A 19,702-nucleotide genomic window follows, 5' to 3' on the forward strand; every position below is an offset into this window, starting at 1 on the left:
CCTCAAGGGAAAAGAGTGCAAAAGAAAAAAGTAACAACCTACTTTGAATGGGATCTAAAAGTTTGCTTTAATAAGACTGTTCTCTTCATTTGTCGGTATGATTCAACAAGCTTGGGAGAAGAGGAAATTAAAGAAACACACTATTTCCTTTCTTTATCCATTGTTCTACAAGCTTTCTTTAAGGTTCCCTAAGGGATTAAAAACACAATTCTAGGAGGTTTTTATCCATATTTGAAATATATCTGAAGAATAAGGATTATCCTTAAAATTCCCTGTATTTACAACATAGCTATGGTTGACTGTGTTATTTTTTGAAACAGAAATCTTCAGTTATTCTTAAACCATCAATGCCTGTAATCTTGGACTTCAAAAATAATACACTTCCACGTCAAGTTACTTTCTTCAGTAACTGCTCTTGCCAGCAGAGGGAGCAAAAAAAAAAAAAAAAAAAAACCCCTGCCCATAAAAAACAACCCAGTTTTAATGTTCACTTGCCACCAAAGTACATCTATCTAGCACTAATAAATACTGTAGAGAACTTTTGTGTATGGTATCAGTAACAAAACTCTGGCTTACAACTCAAGAATTCTAGAAATTAAAAAGCAACATGTAAGAGTGTTTTCTCATCTGAGTCACTAAATCAGGTCTACAAGTATGCAACAAGTATTTGCACTCTATTAATTATCATAGAAGAGGGGCCCTAAAAGAAGGCAAGAAGTTACACTTTATGAATGCTAGGACAAGTTTAGACCAACACAAAGACAAAAGAGCAACTGAACAATAAAATGGAACAAAAAGGTTCTATTAAAGTTGTCATCTTCTGAATTCATTATAATGAGAAATAAAGCTTACCAAAAAATGTAAAATATTTCAAAGGCCTGCTCTTACCTCCGTTTTAGTTGGAATTAAAGTACTAAAAGATGCATTCAAAGACCACAAAAAAGATATGAACTGAAATTTTGCAATAAATGAAAACTTGTAACTGATATGAGAGATACACACTCACCTAGGAGGACATTTTATGGGCAGAATCAATTATCGCTTCCTAGTTCCCTAAAACAATGGCAAGCGATTCTTAAACAGCTGTGAACTATTACTATAACTATTCGGTAATAAAATTTAAAAAGAAAAATTAGACATATAATTTATAGCCACAAATCGTCCAACTTGAAATTTATGTAAACTAGTAAGAATGTCAGTCAATCCTAAAGGAAATCAACCCTGAATATTCATTGGAAGGACTGTTTCACTGAAGCTGATGCTCCAATACTTTGGCCATCTGATGGGAAGAGCAGACTCATTGGAAAAGTCCCTGATGCTGCAAAAGATTGAAGGCAAAAGGAGAAAGGGGTGACAAAGGATCAGATGGTTAGATGGCATCACTGGCTCCCGGCTCAATGGATATAAATTTGAGCAAACTCGGGGAGATAGTAGAGGACCGGGGAGCCTGGCAGGCTACAGCCCATGGGGTCCCAGAGTCCGACACGACTTAGCGACTGAACAACAACAACAAAGAATATCATGTTAAAAAAAAAGTAACCAAACACTGGTGGTGGTCTTCCGGGGCTGCAGAAATTCTTTCAAACCTTCTTCCTCAAGGCTCCCTATAGCTTCATGTTCTTTCTAGTCCCATACCCAGACGTAGCCTCAAAATTTTCACACTTACCCTTCCACTGAGATATATTAAGAAAAGTTTGCCCAAAGGCACACAGCAATTCAGTGGCCCAAACAGAACTCAAACCCATCTGACTTCAAAGCCTGTTATCTTTAACTATTATGCAATATTGATCTGAGTTTGAATATACTCTCTCAGGGCATTCTCACAGCATCAAAATGTTAAACTCAGAAAGGAAAACAATGGTGATAGAAGATCTAGAGGAGCCATTATACTGACACCACCCAGTCCGGTGACTTCTTGGTTTGTGAAACAAAAAACCTGAAAAGTCAAAATCAAGATAATTTTTTCTAGTATACATCCATTCACCACTTTTCATTTTAAGAACATTTTGGGGCACTTTTTTTCCTAACTCACTGTTTGAAACAGTCCTCAGTAATTTTCTACCTACCTCTTCCATTTCAAAGGAGTCCTTCTGCTGTGCCATTATATTTCTTATGGATGGGATCATCAACGGTGCACATGGCTCTTTTTCAGGTGTGGACAAAGGGACATTTTTCAGCTCTCCGCTATTTTCCAGCTCACTGTGACTGGACGTGTTGAAATCACTACCTAAATCAGTTTCTATAATACCAGATTCCTCATCCAGTTTATTCTCTTGACTTTGAGTTTCTTTACTTTGTCCACTTTCAGCTTCATGGTTAAAATTACTATTTGCTTCACCAGAAAGCCCCTCAATGTCAGAATTCTCCATAAAAGCTGCTGAACTACCTGATACTTCTTCTTTAACTGTAGCCAACATAGAAGATGACTCTTTCTTCTTCACAATTTTTTGAGACTTCTGATCATTTTTATTGCCACTTTCTTCCATCACTGAAACATTTACGATCTTTCCTTTGTCAACTGCCAGGGAAGGAGTACTACTTTCTCCTTTCTCTGTTTTTTCAACACATAAATTTAGTTTTGATAGTGTTTTCATTAAGCGATTTGCAGTGTTACTTCGGGTTAAAGGTGGAGGCGAGTCTGTCTCCTTGTTAGAGGTCACTGAGGACATACTTCCAATTCTCTGCAGGGGAGTCCCAGAGACTTGGGAATATAAAGAAGAAAATGCATTGGCCACAGTAGTAAGCACTTCAATTTGACGAAAACGGCCTACAAAAGTAAATAAATAAATAAATTACATATATATTTATGTTTACATGTGTATATATACACATATTATTAATTAAACCATTATTATGGTTGAGAATTTCAATAACTGAACTACTTAGATCACAAAGATTAGGAAACCAGATTTTTTTCTTTACCTAACACTTAAAACCTCTATTATTTACTGTGGAGAGGGAGAAAGATTTTTCACTCTTAGGTACTAGAATTTACGTTTTAAAAAATCAGAAGGAAGGACAAAGCATAATGACAACACGGAATAATATATAGACAGGACTGCTATTGATCTATAGCTGTGATTCTCTTTTTAGGTCTTGAACTCTTCCAAATGTTAAGTATATATAAGTATATATTTTATACCTAATGGGAGGGGGCTTGGATTTACAGATCTCTTAAAACTAATCCAAGGACCACCTAGGTTCTCACTGTTGGGGATTTCTGGTCAACAGACAAAAGAAAAAAAAAATAAGCAGAAGATTTAATGTGAAAAATCATCAAATTAGCCATACCTTTACAGATTTATAGGAAAAGCATCTGAAAGTGACTGACTTCAATTAATAGTAAAAGGCCTCTGCTTTATTTATTGCCTTTTGGAACAAAAGAAATCTGGAGATATGTGTAAGGTTCCACAGGTAAGTTACATTCTCCAATGTAACACTTAAGTGGAGAATGGCGTGGGGGGATAGTAAATTAACTTCTATAAATAGAATAATAAAAATTTAGAATAAGCAAACAGCTAGTGTGTTAGCCTCAATAATTAAATTTCCACAATTATTGCTAGAAATTAGTAAGGTTTTAAAAACAAGACCATCTTGCTGTGTAGATGCCATAATTTTAAAAATAATATGCTAACATTTAAAAACCTTACTTGTTAAAGCGTAATTTGGATTTTCTACTTCCATCCGTTGCATTTGTGCACTCAGAAATACTTTAATATCTATTCCTCTGGCAAATGATGATGAATTAAAAAATCTGGAAGGAATTTTAGAAGCAATATCTGGTTCATCTCGTCCAAATCCAAGATTATAAAGAATTTCTTCAGGGTCTTCCTCATAAAGTTCCAACAACTCGGAAACACTGAAAAGGAAACATCAAGATGTAAAGTAAGTTTATAGCCCACGTCACATTATAAATGAATTCACATCCCTACTTTCCTGTGAAAAGATCCTGTACCCCTTCTACTCTTTAAACCATTATTTATTTCAGCATCTTTATACATTATGCACCAGATACGATAAATAACCCTTAAAAGGGGTCTGTTCTTTCAAGCTGTTAAGTTTTGAGAAAAAGAGCTAAGTCCTAAGAACACCCTCAGTAAAGAAACTATCTGATTCCTCACCTTATTATTTTTGTCATTTTAAAAGATGTCCAGTAAAGCAGCTCAACAGTTAGAGGACAGATGAGGGATGATAAAGAGTAAACAGATTAAAGAAAAAACGAAACTCGGAAATGAACTAGGAACTTGGTACAACTTTGGTACCAAGGGACACCCTGCAGAACTTGAGTTTTTCTGCTATCTTTCGCTGTCCTAAAAGAGGCAATACAGGTAACAACTGATCTCAGAAAAGTGAGGGAGGAGCTTACTTTCAACTTTTTTCTAACCACTTGCACCCAGGAAGCAGGAGGAGTCAAGTAAGGAGAGTTTGGATTACACATGGGTCAATTCCTGCTCTAATTCTATCGGGAACTGAACATTTTTTAACCCTTATCTCTCATGCCAGTGATAATCCAAGCTGAGACTCACTGGAGAAATCAGGTATGTTAGAGACAGAACGTGAGTAGAAGGAAATTTCAATTTGTTTCGGAGAAAATGTTCAAATTTCAAAACAATAATTTGGACAATAGTTTAAACTGGTTGCTTATGCATCCATATTTGCTTATTTTTATATTTTAAAGATCTTTGGTTTTATATGAAGATAAATCTATGCTTAAATATCAAGCTTTAAAGCGGAAAGATTTATTCTGATATTTATATCAGAGTAACTGAAGACTCTAACAGAATGGAAAATTTTGGAAGTAGAAATTATTCCACTATGGAGTTCCTCTCTCATAGGGCTCAAAATACTCATTATGGATTCCAGCAATATTATTAACATGATTTGTTAACTTTTACTTAATCTTAGTTTAAAAAAAAAGACACTTCTGTCAGTTATGTTCATCTATGAAACACTCTGAATTCCTTTTGACTTCATACTGTCAAGCCAAATCCAAGGCTGAAAAAGTGATCAGATTAGGTCATCTACAACACAATGTAACTGCAGTATAAGCTCAGAATACGGTACCTTGAGACTGTCCCACTACTTTTCCCAGATCCAGTGGAATTCATACTTCTCCCCTTCTGATGAAACTGTAGTCTTCTCTCTTTGGCCAAAATATTACTGCTATAAACAAAAGTAGATTATATAAATTTTACCTCCACAAATATTCCTAATGTTTAGAAAGGAAAAAAAACAAACAGCTACATACCAATTATCAATTTGAGCATCAATTTCATGGAGGTGGTTCGCTAAAGGTAAAAGGAATAAATGGAAAGCACAACTGTTAGCAAGATAATAACTACTGTGATAAAACCACTTAAAAAGCAAATTGGCCACATTATTATTGCTAAATGTCTAATATACCAAACTCTTGTCCTGGCACATTAAATCTGTGTCATTAAAGATAATATAGAGATAGGTAAGAACAGAATCAGTGGCTTGTGGAGGGTGTTTTTGGTTTTGTTTGTTAGCAACATAAAACTACTTCCACCGAATGTTTAAGATTAAAAGACATATAAATAACCAATTAAATTTAACAGTTTGAAATAAGTAGTAAGAAGGTATGTGGTATATGTGGTTCTAATTACTAAATTTTAAAACTGTTAATAAAGAATACCTAAGAAGTAAGAACATGAGTTAGCATTATTTCAGTGTTGCAATATCTATTCCTAACATGGCTTTTTTAAGGCTAATAATTCACTCCAGTTACAGCCAATTTTTCACACATCTACTTTGAAAATTTCTTCTCATTTCAACATATGTTTTCCTATAAAAGTTGCCTTTCAAGTTTATCCTAGACTTACAAGTTCTAAACAAATAAATGCTATTAATGTTTAAGTCTAGAGTAAGTTAAATTTACTGCATTTAAATTTTATGGACAAATATAAAGAATGAAATTATTAAAAGTATATCTTTTTCCAGCACACCAGACTTTTTCCTTTTTTCATTTCTGATCTGCAGAGCCATGGCAATTTCTTATCCAACAGAAATGTGTCTAACACATAGCATTCAACAAATATTTACTGAATGAATGACAATAATCTTGAAGCAATTTTCAGTAGAACAACATAATAACTCCACTTTTCTCTGAGACTTCCTTTTTGGATCTGGCTTCCAATAAAATCATTCAACATGGATGAACAGGCAGAGCGCAGAGTTTTAGGGTAGTGAAAAATACATTATATGATATCATAATGATGGATAAATGTCATTACACATTTGTCTAAACCCATAGAATGTACAAGACCAAGTGTAAGCTATGGATTTTGGTTAATTATGATGCCTTATTCTAGGTTCATCAACTGTAACAAATGTACTAGTCTGGTGGGGGATATTGACAATAGGGAAGCTATGCATATGTAGGGCAGAAAGCATATGGGATATCTCCGTACCTTCCCCTCAATTTTTCTGTGAAAAGAACTGTTTTAAAAAAAAAACGAAGTCTTAAAAAAATTCCATATTGTGAAGCTACTAAGGTAGTTATTAAAAGTGCTATTTACAATAACATTGGAAATGCATTTTAATAAGGGGTTAACAGTATATTCAACTATACTGATTAGGGAGCAGTAAGTTTAAGCTTTACAGTTTATTTTATAGAGTTTATTCCTGAAAAGGATATTAACAGAAATATAAAAACTAACATATTCATATATTCTAGAGTTTTCAGTGTTAGATGGCTCTTAAGAAGTAATCTATCACACAGATTGGCTTCAAACAGCAAGAGATCAAGAATATTAAATTCAGTGGGTAAATTCACTATACATCAACTTACAATTCAAAAAGATTTAATAAAATCCTTAATTCTTTTTTTATGAAAAGCACTCATTAATAACCCAGCTATACAGTAACCAATAATTTCAAAATACCAATAAAACAATAAAAAAAATTCTTAACTTTACATTGTGGAAAGCTTTATTATGAATCCGCAGGAAAAGAAAATCTGTGAAAATTTAAACATAGCACAATACACTTTTAAAATCCTAATGCAGCTTTGAACAGACATCAGTATAATGATTTCTAATTAAATTCTAGTAACTCTAATTTGTCTTTGTCCTTTAATCTTCGAAAATCTGGAAAAAGAGAAAGCGAGGAAAGACAGGAGACACTTGAATGCAAAAAAAAGACAAGCTGCAGCTGTATACCTCACATTAAAATAAATTTCACTGCAATTTTCTCACATATAAATATTTAAGCTTCCTTTTGCGGGACAAGTCTTCCCTCAGTTATATCACCATTATTTGCCCCCAAACAGTTCCTTTAGAGCATTAAAGTCCAATGAAGACCTTTGAGTATTTCACAATGGTTTTCCAGAGCCATTTCTACAGGTCTCCGAAAGGCTCTCACTAGATTAACACATAAAAGTTTCTGTAAAATGTGTCTGTAAAAGTTTCAAGAACTTTAACTCTGAGGATCATAAATCTGAAAACATGTCACTTTCTCTTTTTTTTTAATTCTAAAACTATATGAAAATACAGTTTTTCCAAACATACCTTCAGCTCCCAATGACAAATCATCTTCAAAACTTCCCCCATTTCTCACAAGCACACCTGAAAGAAACATCAGAAGATTCATCCCAGTATTCTGTTCTTCCCGACCCCAACATAAAATCATTGTTTTAAATTAAACAAACTGATCAAGCAAAATATAAGAAACAGTAAAGCATTTCAGACATGAATGTACTCGTAAGTGACTCTCCTTATAATTTCAGGAAGAAGACACAAGTTTTCACTTTACTGTGAAGGAAACCATCATTTGCAACCAGATAAAATTGTTAGAAGCTCCAATCTACTAGCTATTTTATACTTAATAAGCCTGTAAGATGTTCAATTAGATAATGTAACTTACGCAACAGTTTCACTAAAAACCAGATTCCGGTACAGTCATTTCTTTTACCCCCTTATGTTAAGTTGGGAGCTCAAGCTAGATTTTCCTGATACTGTAAATATTTTTTATATACCTTGCCACTACCTGCACATTCTTATTGTACTTTGAACTTTAGAATTCCATCTTGCACAGGTGGTAAAATTTCAGGTGTGGCAATATCAGTTCATGTAAGCAAAGAAATGCTACACTAAAGATGACCTAATTCACTCAATATATATTTTCCCTATGTTTACATATCACATTTCTGTATTTAATTAGTCTTTATAATATCTAACTGAACAATAAAAAAAAAAATGAGTTTCACATTGTGCAAAGGCTTAGTAATTTGTTTCAACTCATCACAGTTTTTATGGTTCATGACGAGGTTTCTCCCTTTTGGCTTTTATCTTAGAACTGCATATTTTATAAACATGAACATCACTTTTATAATTTATATATACATGCACACACATTCACTTTCACTCCTACAATAAAGTAGGACCCTCATAAAGAACAGATTTAGAAAGGCAACTTTCTCTTACCCTTGAGTGTACTACTGCTTTGCTCATCCAGTGAGGCTCCCAAAGGGGTACTGAAATCACATAAACATATCAACTTTAGTCTTAAAAAGCTGTCTGGAGAGCTGCCACTGCACAGCCCGACACTTTAAAGGGTTATAGCTAAGCAGGCTTCTAATCACAGTTTAACATTTCTCCCAAACACACATGGAATGCAAGTGGATTACATAAGTAATACGCTACCAAGCAAATACCTATCATCAAGTCAGCTCACCAGGAATGATTTAATCACATGTCTGATCTGCCAGCAATTAAGAGCAAGAATGGCAATTACAAATGATATGAATTGGCATTTTCTTTACAAAAACAGGAAAAAAAGAGAATGACAGTAGGCATTAAGAAAATGTCTGCTCCTCTCAATCCCTTCTCTAGAAACAGAAAACAGAATTAAAAGAAAACAAATCTTTATCTCAATAAAATTAAAAAGTCAGAGTCTAGTTAGAAATAAGGCTCAACAGTTTTCTTAAATCTCATCTAGCATTTTAGAGCACCACTCAGTGCCTCCCATACCCCAACTACTATCTTTTCTGATACAGTAGAGAAGTTTGGAATTTACTTTATGCTTTTAAACTGAAAAAAATACATATATTCTTCATTTAACTCTGAAAAGATTCCTAAAAAGTTGGCTTGAGAATCTATCTTAAGAATTAGCTATTACTAAAATTCTTTCACATTCTTATTGTTCCAACAAGTCTTTTAAATGCAAAATATTTTTTATCTCTTTCTCAAAACTAAAGAAACAGATTATTTTATTATAAAAGTTCCACTTTGTGTTATAAGTCTTTTGTCAGTAACAAGTTGTACCTGTTATAAATTCACACCGGACATGGGATCAATCATAAAAATATCAGTTTCAAAAAATATTACTGAAATGCCAACATTAAAAGTTTCTACAAACAAATATACAAGCAATGGCAATTCTTTAAAAATTAGTGTTTTTGAAATCTAAAAGAATAAGCGGTGACCATAAAAATCTCTAAATTTTTGCACATATTTTAAAAAACTATACTTTATGCCTTCAAAAAAAGTCATTCCTCTTCCACGATGGCTTCTTGTGTAGGACAAAACACTGCATTACTCCTTCTGCAGATATCTCTACTGGCCTGGGCACCAACAGAAAATGGCAAATGAGCAGACTATAACTGGCATTCTCCTTCAGAAACAAGTCTCTCACTCTCATAATTGCTGTCTTACAAATCTTATCAAAAACTCTATCTCTTCTTAGATGCTACTTTATTCAAGCAATGTGTTTCCACTTAGCCAGTGGTGGGGGGCGGTGTGATTTTTAAAATAAAGACTCCCTTTAAGGAAAAACAACAAGGTATCTTTATTCAGGATATAGAAAGCAATAAGAAAATAAAGATTACTTGAGAACCTATCATGGGGGAATATGCTGTCTTTAAATCACTTGTACATAATATACAAAGTAGACAATTGCCTGATTCTAGGAAGGATCCTAAATTGTTATAGGGAAAAAAAAAAAAACAATACAGTCACATATACCCTACAGTCAAATCTGTGATGATTAAAACTCACAGTAAAAGACTGTTTGTTCTAGCTTTCCAGAGTACAAATGAATGTCCCTTTTGTACAGAATAGGTGCAACAGTAGGGAACAAGAAACAAACTGATGAAAGAAATCCATGAGGGAAGAAGCAAGAGAATTTAGAATCTGCCTACATAAATCAAGATTAGCAACAAAACTTCAGGAATTTTCAGAGATCACGTGTCCTGGTGAATGTTAACATTTGCCCATGATGCACTTATTGTCTGCCTGATGTGATCTCTTACACAATCTTAATTCCTATACGTCATAAAAACATGATTCTTCTCTTGCTCTTAAACATTTTTGTGTGTATCTTTAGATAGAAGGTCCATATATCTCATATTTCAGAAGGGTCTGTGACACCCAGAATAAAAGGAGTTCAATAATGGAGTGTTCAGCAAGGCTCCAAGCAATTCACCAAAACAGGATACCAACAGAGCAGTGGCCAGTATTTTGTGTCTTTAGGGAAGAAAAACAAACTGGCATATATAAGAATCAGTTCTCTCTCCTCCCCCCAAAAAAGACTTCCCAAACTCTGGTACTTGGACAAAAGGTGAAGAAAAGCCCAAATTGAGATGGCAAAAAATATATACAGAAGCAATCACCTTAACAAAAGTTAAAAAGCCTACATTCTTCACAGGAGATTTTGTAAGTAGCAAATAAGTTGGAAAAATAATTAAAATATGAAACAGGCACATTTTACTGTAGTAAGATATGATCGATCTCCTCTGTAACTTTATCAAACATTTCTGGTACATTTCTCTACCAGCTATCAAAGCATGTAATTAAACTGATTTATGTAGCCTGAATGTCTTCAAAGCTCTATTTCCCTTCTGTGAATTCCAGGGCCATCTGACAAATCCACGTCCAAGGTGTAAACTAGAACAAAATTAGCTAGTTTTAATAGCTCTCCAAACAGAATTAAGGCACCAGCATCAAGTTAAAGCCCAGTTAATGCAGTTAAGTAAATTAAACTCATTTAAAACACATTTGAAAGGGAAATGACTCTATGCCAGATGTACAGATGTTAAAATAAATGCAAAATAAAATACTATGTGAAATGTGACAAGCCTTTCAAATAAAAACGGGCCAGCATAATAACATGGCATGATTATCTGTTTTAGGTTCTGTTCTCTGATGCTAACTAACATCACGCTCCGGAACTGAAGTCCTAACAACTGTAAAGTCAACATGGTCACCAAATAATCGGCGGTCACAGCACTTCCATTTCTAATCGTTTAAAGGAGGAAGCTATCCGCCGGCTTACTTTCCGGTTCAGAGCTTATGAGGTTCACGGGACCCACAGGGACGGCGGCCCGAGTCACTCAGCCCGGGCGTCCCAGCTGAGCGGATCTCCCCCAGGACTCGAGCGAGGACTCACCGGCAGTCCTTGAGCCATATCGCGATCTTCTCGTTGGGCACGTTTCCTGCGGGACAGAGCAAGGGGACAACTCGTTACCGACTCCAGGGGAACTCCGACCGCGGGGTCACCCTGGATACCCCCAGGGAGAATCTTACTGGGGACAAAATGCAGCCTAAGCCACACGTCGCAGTGACCACCTGAAGAGAAATGATGGCACCGGGGTGTCTGTGTTGACGCTGGAGACGCCTTGCCAAGCGCGCGCGTTTAAAGGTCGAAAGTGTCCCCTCTACCCCTGCCTGGAACCCAGGACGTCTTCCAGAACTCAGAGCAGTCGCCCAAGGCGCACGAGACTTTCCTCCGCCAGCCCGCACTTCCCCGAGCTCCCCGCCCGCCACTGCCCGGCCGCACGCACGGACCTCTCCCCGCGGCGGCCGGCAGCTTCGTCCCGGGGAGGTCGTCCTCCTCGTCCTCGTCCTCGTCCTGCGTCGTCGCTTCTGTGGACAGGTCCTCCGTCTCCGACGCCTGCCAGGAGCCGCGGCACTTGGCCCAGGCCTTCCTCCTGCGACTCGCCACTTGCCACTCCAGTTCCTCCTCCGCCTCCGCCGACGCCACCAGGGGCCGGTCCATGGCCACACTGGGGGCTCCGCAGCCCCAGCCGGAGCCTGTGAGAGACGCGGCAGCGGCAGGGACCCCCGCCCCTAGCTGTCAGCGCCCCGCCGGGCTGGGGGCCCCGGGGAGCGGGAGCGGGCGCGGGCGGAGGAGGAGGGGACGGGAGGGAGGGAGGGAAGGAAGGGGAGGGAGGGGGCGGGGGGCCAGCGCTTCACATGAAGCCGGCCGGGAGCGGCGCGGGAGCGCGAGTGGCCCGAGCGAGCGCGGCTGGGAGCCGAGCGCCGGCCAGCCCCCTTCCCGGCTCCACCGCCCCCGCCTCCGCCTGACGCCCAGGGGCCTGGCCGGCAGCCGCGCGTCAGCGCGCCCCGCCCCCTTCCGGCCGGGGGCGCGCGGGGCGGGGCGCGACGAGCACCGAGCGGAGAGACCCGCCCCCGAACCCGGGGAGACCCGCCCCCGAACCCCCTCCCTGCACCCCACACCGCGGCGTTTTCGCCTGTTTGTAGGTTAATAGTCTTCGCTTTCACTCAAGTTCTCCTCTCACCCTAAAGGAGAAGGAATGTGGAAAGGCCAAGTTTCCTTGAACGCCCTTCTTCACCGGGTCAAAACAAGTGTCTGCTTGGGCTCGCTGAAAGTTACTCTTCTAGGAGTCCGAAGAATTGTGTACAAGGAATTGTGGAGAAAGCTAGGAGAAAGAGGCACATAATTGTTATTTGTCAAAATGTCTAAACAGGAAAAGGCTAGACTTTGTGGAGTGCTACTTTATGCTTAAGAAAGCTATTTAACGTGGCTGTGTTATGTATGAAATTGAATTAAGAATGATTTAAGCAGGAAGTTCCACGTTGAAATTGGACATAAAGAGGTGAAGGAAAATAGAGTGAGAAACGGCTGGGGAAAGTAGAAATATTTGAATTTGGGTGCTACCAGATACAAATGATGTCAAGGTTTGGAACTATTTTTAAAATGAGTTTGAGCATTTCCTTTTGTTGTTTTTAAACTCTTACTAGCAGAAAGACTATAAAATACTAATCAGCATCATATCCAAGATCCAGACTAGCTTTCCAGAGTCATCACGGTATCATTCTGGGCCTTCTACTGTAAAATATGAGGGGAAACTAGAACAGGAGTACTGGTATCTCACTGCCTTGTAATTTCACTATTAATCTTCTCTTTGAATCTCAAAAACTTTCCTTTTCGAGTCCTATAGCAAACTAAAGCTAACAGTTGAATTGCCCTGCAAAATAGGCCAGAGTCTAGCTGCCTGTAGGAAAGGTGAGCGGGCGAGCCAGTGTGGATGGTACCTGGAGAGAAGGTACTGAAAGGGCTGGTTCAGAAGTCACAGAGAACAAACCTTGCTGTCTTCAGTTTCATTCAGGGCCCAGAGGGACCCCAACTTACTCAGCTCCGTCACTGCCACATGCTGTTGCTGACTCTATCCTAGCCTCTCAGTTCATTCCTTTTCTTTCTATCCAATACCTCCATGATCTTCAAGATCCAGCCAAGTCAGAAATTTTCCTGGACTACATCTTTCCACCACCTCTGGTCACATCTTTTCCACAGTTCCCTGGTATGTAACTGAATGTCTGTCTCATTTATTTTGGGACTGAACTTGTGCAGTAAATAATATGACTGGCTTCTAAGGGTATGTCTGGCTTTCCAGGCAGCCTGTAAAGGGAGAGACCAAAGAACACTATTCTATATTCTTCTGGCGTCTTTTACACTTTTAGTAGAATGCCTATCCCATGAGGAACACTGAGTTCTCAAGGTAAATTTTCTATGCTTCACATTCCTCAGAAGGGACAGTCAAATGGATAAAATACTTGACTCTATGTTGTATCTCTATGGCCTATTATCTTTAGTTTTTTTGTTTAAATACTTTGAAACAACAAAGAATTTTTGAGGATAATGAACCACATTTTATATTTAAAAACCCACCCACCAGGACCTCCCTGGCGGTCCAGTGATTAAGATTCTGGGCTTCCAGAGCAGGGGCCATTAGTTCCATCTCTGATTGGGGAGCTAAGATCCAACATGATGCATGGCACGGCCAAAAAGAAAAAAAAAAACACCAAGTCAAATAATAAAGGGGGGGAGGGAGGAAGTGCCAGCTTATCTGCTTAGAATAACATTAGTGCAACAATTTTTGAATTTCTAATTGCACAATCATGTTTTCTTCTACATGGTCATTTTTAACCTAAAACACTGAGGGTATAGAAGTAATAGAGAAGGAAATCCTTGTAACAGGAGCTATTTTGAAAAGTAATGACTTTTAATTGTATTCTCAACTTTGAGATTTTACAAAAATTCCCAACTTGTTTCATTTATTCAAAAATAAGTAGTACATTGCACATGAGGAGAGTCCACCTGTTTGCTTGCTTCTTCAAGGATTTTTTTTTTTTCCAAGCAGCTACTATATTGTAGACCAACTGCCAATACACTTTGAAGAAGTTCTGCATAAGGAATAATGTTTGAGTTACAAATCCCCATGGGCTTCCCAGGTGGTGCTAGTGAAAAGTCCATTCAGTCATTCAGGTGACCTCATGGTCTGCATGGGCCTCATGGACTACAGCACGCCAGGCCTCCCTGTCCATCACCAACTCCCAGAGTTTACTCAAACTCATGTCCATTGAGTTGGTGATTCCATCCAACCATCTCATCCTCTGTTGTCCCCTTCTCCTCCTGCCTTCAATTTTTCCCAGCATCAGGGTCTTTTCAAATGAATCAATTCTTCGCATCAGGTGGCCAAAGTATTGGAGTTTCAGCTTCAACATCAGTCCTTCTGATGAATATTCAGAACAGATTTCCTTTAGGATGGACTGGTTGGATCTTCTTGCAGTCCAAGGGACTCTCAAGAGTCGTCTCCAGCACCACAGTTCAAAATCATCAATTCTTCGGTGCTCAAATTTCTTTATAGTCCAACTCTCACATCCATACATGACTGCTGGAAAAACCATAGCTTTGACTAGATGGACCTTTGTTGGCAAAGTAGTGTCTCTGCTTTTTAATATGCTGTCTAGGTTGGTCATAACTTTTTTCCAAGGAGCAAGCATCTTTTAATTTCATGGCTGCAGTCACCATCTTCAGTGATTTTGGAGCCCCCCAAAATAAAATCTGTCACTGTTTCCACTGTTTCCCCATCTATTTGCCATGAAGTGATGGGACCAGTTGCCATGATCTTAGTTTTCTGAATGGTGAGTCTTAAGCCAACTGTTTCACTCTCCTTTTTCACTTTCATCAAGAGGCTCTCTAGTTCTTTTTCACTTTCTGCCATAAAGGTGGTATCATCTGCATATCTGAGGTTATTGATATTTCTCCCGGCAATCTTGATTCCAGCTGTGCTTCTTCCAGCCCAGCATTTCTCATGATATACTCTGCATGTAAGTTAAATAAGCAGGGTGACAATATACAGCCTTGACGTACTCGTTTCCCTATTTGGTGGTAAAGAACCTGCCTGCCAATATGGGAGACTTAAGAGAAAACAGGTTCAATGCCTGGATCAGGAAGATGCCCTGGAGGAGGAATTAGTAACCCACTCCAGTATTCTTGCCTGGAGAATCCCATGGACAGAGGAGCCTGGCGGGCTACAGTCCATAGGGTCACACAGAGTCGGACACAACTGAAGTGACTACTAATACCTACAAGGTGGAGGAAGAAAACTGTTTATACTAGATGCAGATAATCCCATCCAGCATGCCATAGTGGAAACAGTAGAGTCTTTGGTGTCAGACTGAAGTTTGAAATCTGTTCCTTGTATGGCCCAGGGTAAAGCAGCTGATATCTCTAGCTATCACATTCCTCATCTGTGAAATAGTGGTCATGATAGCTGCCTGCCCAAAGGTGATATGAGGATTACAGGAAACAAAGTAGATGTTCAGTATCACTACTGGAATTGGTATATTGCACAAGACAAAAATCAATCTCACTTGGGGATTTATTCTTATAGTAAATGACATCTACGTGCTTTTGCAGCTGAAATTTTTAAACATTATAAAGTCAGGCTAGGACAGAAAACCAACTCCAGTTAATTTAGCCAATTTTAAATAGAAAAGCATATATCAAAATGAAACATTATGCTCAGTATAATTCATTACTGATAAAGAAGGCTGAGTGCCAGAGAACTGATGCTTTTGAATTGTGGTGCTGCAGAAGACTCTTGAGAGTCCCTTGGACCACAGGGAGATCAAACCAGTCAATCCTAAAGGAAATCAACCCTGAATATTCACTGAAAGGACTGATGCTGAAGCTGAAGCTCCAATATTTTGGCCACCTGATGGGAAGAGCTGACTCGTTGGAAAAGACCCTAACGCTGGGAAAGATTGAGGGCAGAAGGAGAAGGGGACGACAGAGGATGAGATGGTTGGATGGCATCATCGACTCAATGAACATGAGTCTGAGCAAACTCCCGGAGATAGTGAAGGATAGGGAAGCCTGGTATGCTGTAGTTCATGGGGTTGCATAGAGTCACATATGACTTAGCAACTGAACAACAACAATAAGGCCTTAACATATTCCTCCAAATTACAAAACAAGATTTACTAGTAGGAAAACTGGCTCATAGCTCAGTTGGTAAAGAATCTGCCTGCAATGCAGGAGACCCGGGTTCGATCCCTGGGTCGGGAAGATCCCCTGGAGAAGGAAATGGCAACCCACTCCAGTATTCTTGCCTGGAGAATCCCATGGACAGAGGATCCTGGCAGGCCACAATCCATGGGGTCACAAGCGTCGGACACGATTTAGCAACTAAGCCACCAGCCACCATACTAAGGCAGTTTGGTTCTAGTTAAGGAATTGTTTCTTCAGTATTTACATAATTAAAAATTTTATTTTGTGCATCAAAATCTTAGTAATTCAGAATCTGATCAGAAAGTGGTATAGTGTTACAGTTTACCAAATTGAAATACAAAATGCTACACTTTTTATTTAATCTGCCATTCTATTTACTTAACACCTTCCAGATCACTTTGTCGTAATAATAGAATTATCTGGAGGAAAGAATTCTGTATAAAGTAAGTTTGGTAAATTCTGCTTATTCTCGTCTCCCCCAATCCTAACCCAGTCACAATGAATATTAAAGACCTGAGAAGTCCTCAAGTTTTTTTCTTTTTTTTTTAATAAAACTGTTTAACTTTGCTTAACCCAGCATTTCTAAAGTTCATTTCAACGTGTAATCTTTTGGGCTCCCTCAATATAACTGTAACATTTCTGGGGATACTAGTTTAATGATTTATAATAGGATAAAAGAGGATGAAAGGAAAATGTTTCTGAACAAGTGAATTCTTCAAAAACTTTCGAAGATTTGTTTACAAATCATATAATTAAACTATGCAGAAAGGTGGTTAGTTTGCCTTAGATTGTTTTTTTTTTTTTTTGCTATATTTTAAAGTCACTATTAGCCTTTAAAGTGTTTCTGGTTATTGTATATACTTTAAAGTAATAAAATTGAATATTTAAGGTCTATAATTTAAACCTATTATCTAGTGTCCATTTTTTCCCACATTAGCAAAAACTCTTACTATACTAGTTCACCATCCTCATAAATAAATATTAACATAGGAAAATAATCTTCTATTTTGATTTGCCTCATTTTCCTGAGTATACGTCAGAAGATAGAGGTGTTAATACCACTGGAACTTTGCCTTGCAAATTATTTATATAATCTGAGTAAATTATATACTTTCTAATTTTGTACATATTAAAAACTTGTCATTTATCGCTCATTTCACCATTCCTAGGTTACAAGGTCTTCAGTTTGCCACACAGTGCTAAATTTACCCTCTCCATGGTAAGACCTTGTAGTCTTCTTGTTTTCTTTTCAGTGGCTCAATTTTCTGGTGTTTCTGAGCAACAGGTAAAAATGGCTCATCTATTCTTCATCAACAATGACATGAAGCAAGATTATATAACGGAATAAGCTTTATTTGTTAAATTCATGAAGGAACTCAAAGAAGGTTTTGAAAATCCTCGTAATTGGACATAGTAACACATGGGAAAGCCAAAATGTATTTAATTCATTTGTGAAGCTTTAAGATCAGTCCTTTTCTTCATTTCCTTTTCAGTCCTGCCTTAAATTACTGCTTTGAAAGGACTCTGATGCTTTGAATCGTGAAAGCTTTGGAAAATGTATATTTATTGATATCAAATGCTCAGTCTTTGCCATTTGAATTAAACATTTTTCTATGGTACACAACAAAACAAGAGGACAGCATTATTGCATTTTTCAGTTTTCACAGTTCTTTTATGTGATCAATTTACTGATACGTATTTTCTTCCTAATTTAAGATTAATTCCTAGCTCTTATGTTACCTATATGATTCTTCCTATTTAAAGGCATTTAAAACTTTAAAAAAATTATTTCACCATGCATATATTTGGAATTATATGTTTATTATAATTGTAACCTCTCCTTCCACCACATTTTATGAGGAGAAAAACAGGTTGGTAACTAGATGAGCCATGTATCTATATAATAGTGAGAATCTATAAAAGCTTTAAATGGTACAGACCTCACAAATGGTTCTTTAAAATATACACCCTCCCCCCCCACACACACACATACAGTCCTTTTAAGAAGTAATTCTGATGTGTTCCTGAACCTGAATAAACTATAAACTGCACTGACCTCTCCTACCACATTTCCCCTCTCTAATCTCCCTTTTGCAGCCCCTTCATGCCCATCTCAGAACAAACAATCTGCATTCAGAACAGGACCGTTTACAAGTTGAATGGAGTTATTTTGGGTGAGTCATTGAAAACACAGTACAAAACCTTTCCTCATTCACCAGAAATGCATTTTTAAAATGAAGCCAAAGAGAACAAGGCTTGGCAAGTTTAAGGACAAAATGGGGAGAGTGTGGGGTTTCTGCCAGACTCAGCCAGGATTCTGCTCAACCATTTTTGGCTATTCTTTACATTCAGCTCCACCAAATTTCCTTACCATCACTAACCAAAATGTACAAGATTGAGCAGGTAAGCCATCAAAACTAGGACATTCAGTTTCAACCAGCTCTGCACTGGTAGGCAGGGTCAGTAGATCCCTTAGAATTCAGTGACAGTTTTAAATCCCCCCTTTTGTCCCCCTGAATTCAGAGGTTACATACTTACTTAATAATTTCTTTTCTCTGATAAAGTCATTTTGACAAATAATGATTACAGGCAATTTTTAGAAAGTTGTGTATAAATTCAGTATGCAATCTTTTAAAGTAAGAGAAGTTTTCTGAGAGTTAATCTAACAAAAAGATATTAAAGGAAATAGAGCTATAGAGACAGAAAATAATAAGCTCCTAAGAACTTTTAAAATTGAATTAATATAAGTCTATACAATGGCTTGATAAATTTGGGGGTTTTAACATGCAGGTATTCAAGATTTATGCAACAATGTAAGGTCTCATTTATTTATCTATCTATAAAACATATCACTCACCTTTTATCCTGCAGAGTGCTTTCTAGCAGAAATAGAAGTGATTACTCTTCTACTGCTGCTGCTACTGCTGCTAAGTCGCTTCAGTCGTGTCCGACTCTGCGCAACCCCATAGACGGCAGCCCACCAGGCTCCCCCATCCCCGGGATTCTCCAGGCAAGAATACTGGAGTGGGTTGCCATTTCCTTCTCCAATGCATGAAAGTGAAAAGTAAAAGTGAAGTCGCTCGGTCGTGTCCGACTCCTAGCGACCCCATGGACTGCAGCCTACCAGGCTCCTCTGTCCATGGGA

The 19,702-nt window shown here is 38.0% G+C and overlaps 1 protein-coding gene across 11 annotated transcripts in view; it reads right to left on the minus strand.

Moving 5' to 3' along the window:
- Positions 1 to 19,702, minus strand: part of ITPRID2 (ITPR interacting domain containing 2) — a 116,851-nt gene that overhangs the window by 27,668 nt on the left and 69,481 nt on the right. For 4 of the 11 annotated variants that reach the window (XM_081581019.1, XM_081581017.1, XM_081581010.1 and 1 more), the window contains 9 exons: positions 12,539 to 12,679; positions 11,805 to 12,050; positions 11,407 to 11,452; positions 8,445 to 8,494; positions 7,530 to 7,586; positions 5,249 to 5,288; positions 5,065 to 5,163; positions 3,651 to 3,859; positions 2,067 to 2,767 (listed from right to left, as the gene is read on the minus strand). In XM_081581019.1, coding sequence (XP_081437145.1) covers positions 2,067 to 2,767; positions 3,651 to 3,859; positions 5,065 to 5,163; positions 5,249 to 5,288; positions 7,530 to 7,586; positions 8,445 to 8,494; positions 11,407 to 11,452; positions 11,805 to 12,015 — 1,413 coding nt within the window. In that variant the 5' untranslated portion in view covers positions 12,016 to 12,050; positions 12,539 to 12,679. Of the gene's footprint in view, positions 1 to 2,066; positions 2,768 to 3,650; positions 3,860 to 5,064; positions 5,164 to 5,248; positions 5,289 to 7,529; positions 7,587 to 8,444; positions 8,495 to 11,406; positions 11,453 to 11,804; positions 12,322 to 12,538; positions 12,680 to 19,702 lie in introns of those variants that run through there. The other 7 variants (XM_081581020.1, XM_081581013.1, XM_081581016.1 and 4 more) reach the window with 3 other exon arrangements.

Source organism: Giraffa tippelskirchi, chromosome 3 (genome assembly GCF_054371585.1).
Source record: "Giraffa tippelskirchi isolate mGirTip1 chromosome 3, T2T-mGirTip1v1.2.pri, whole genome shotgun sequence".
In the NCBI taxonomy this organism is placed as follows: Eukaryota; Metazoa; Chordata; class Mammalia; order Artiodactyla; family Giraffidae; genus Giraffa; species Giraffa tippelskirchi.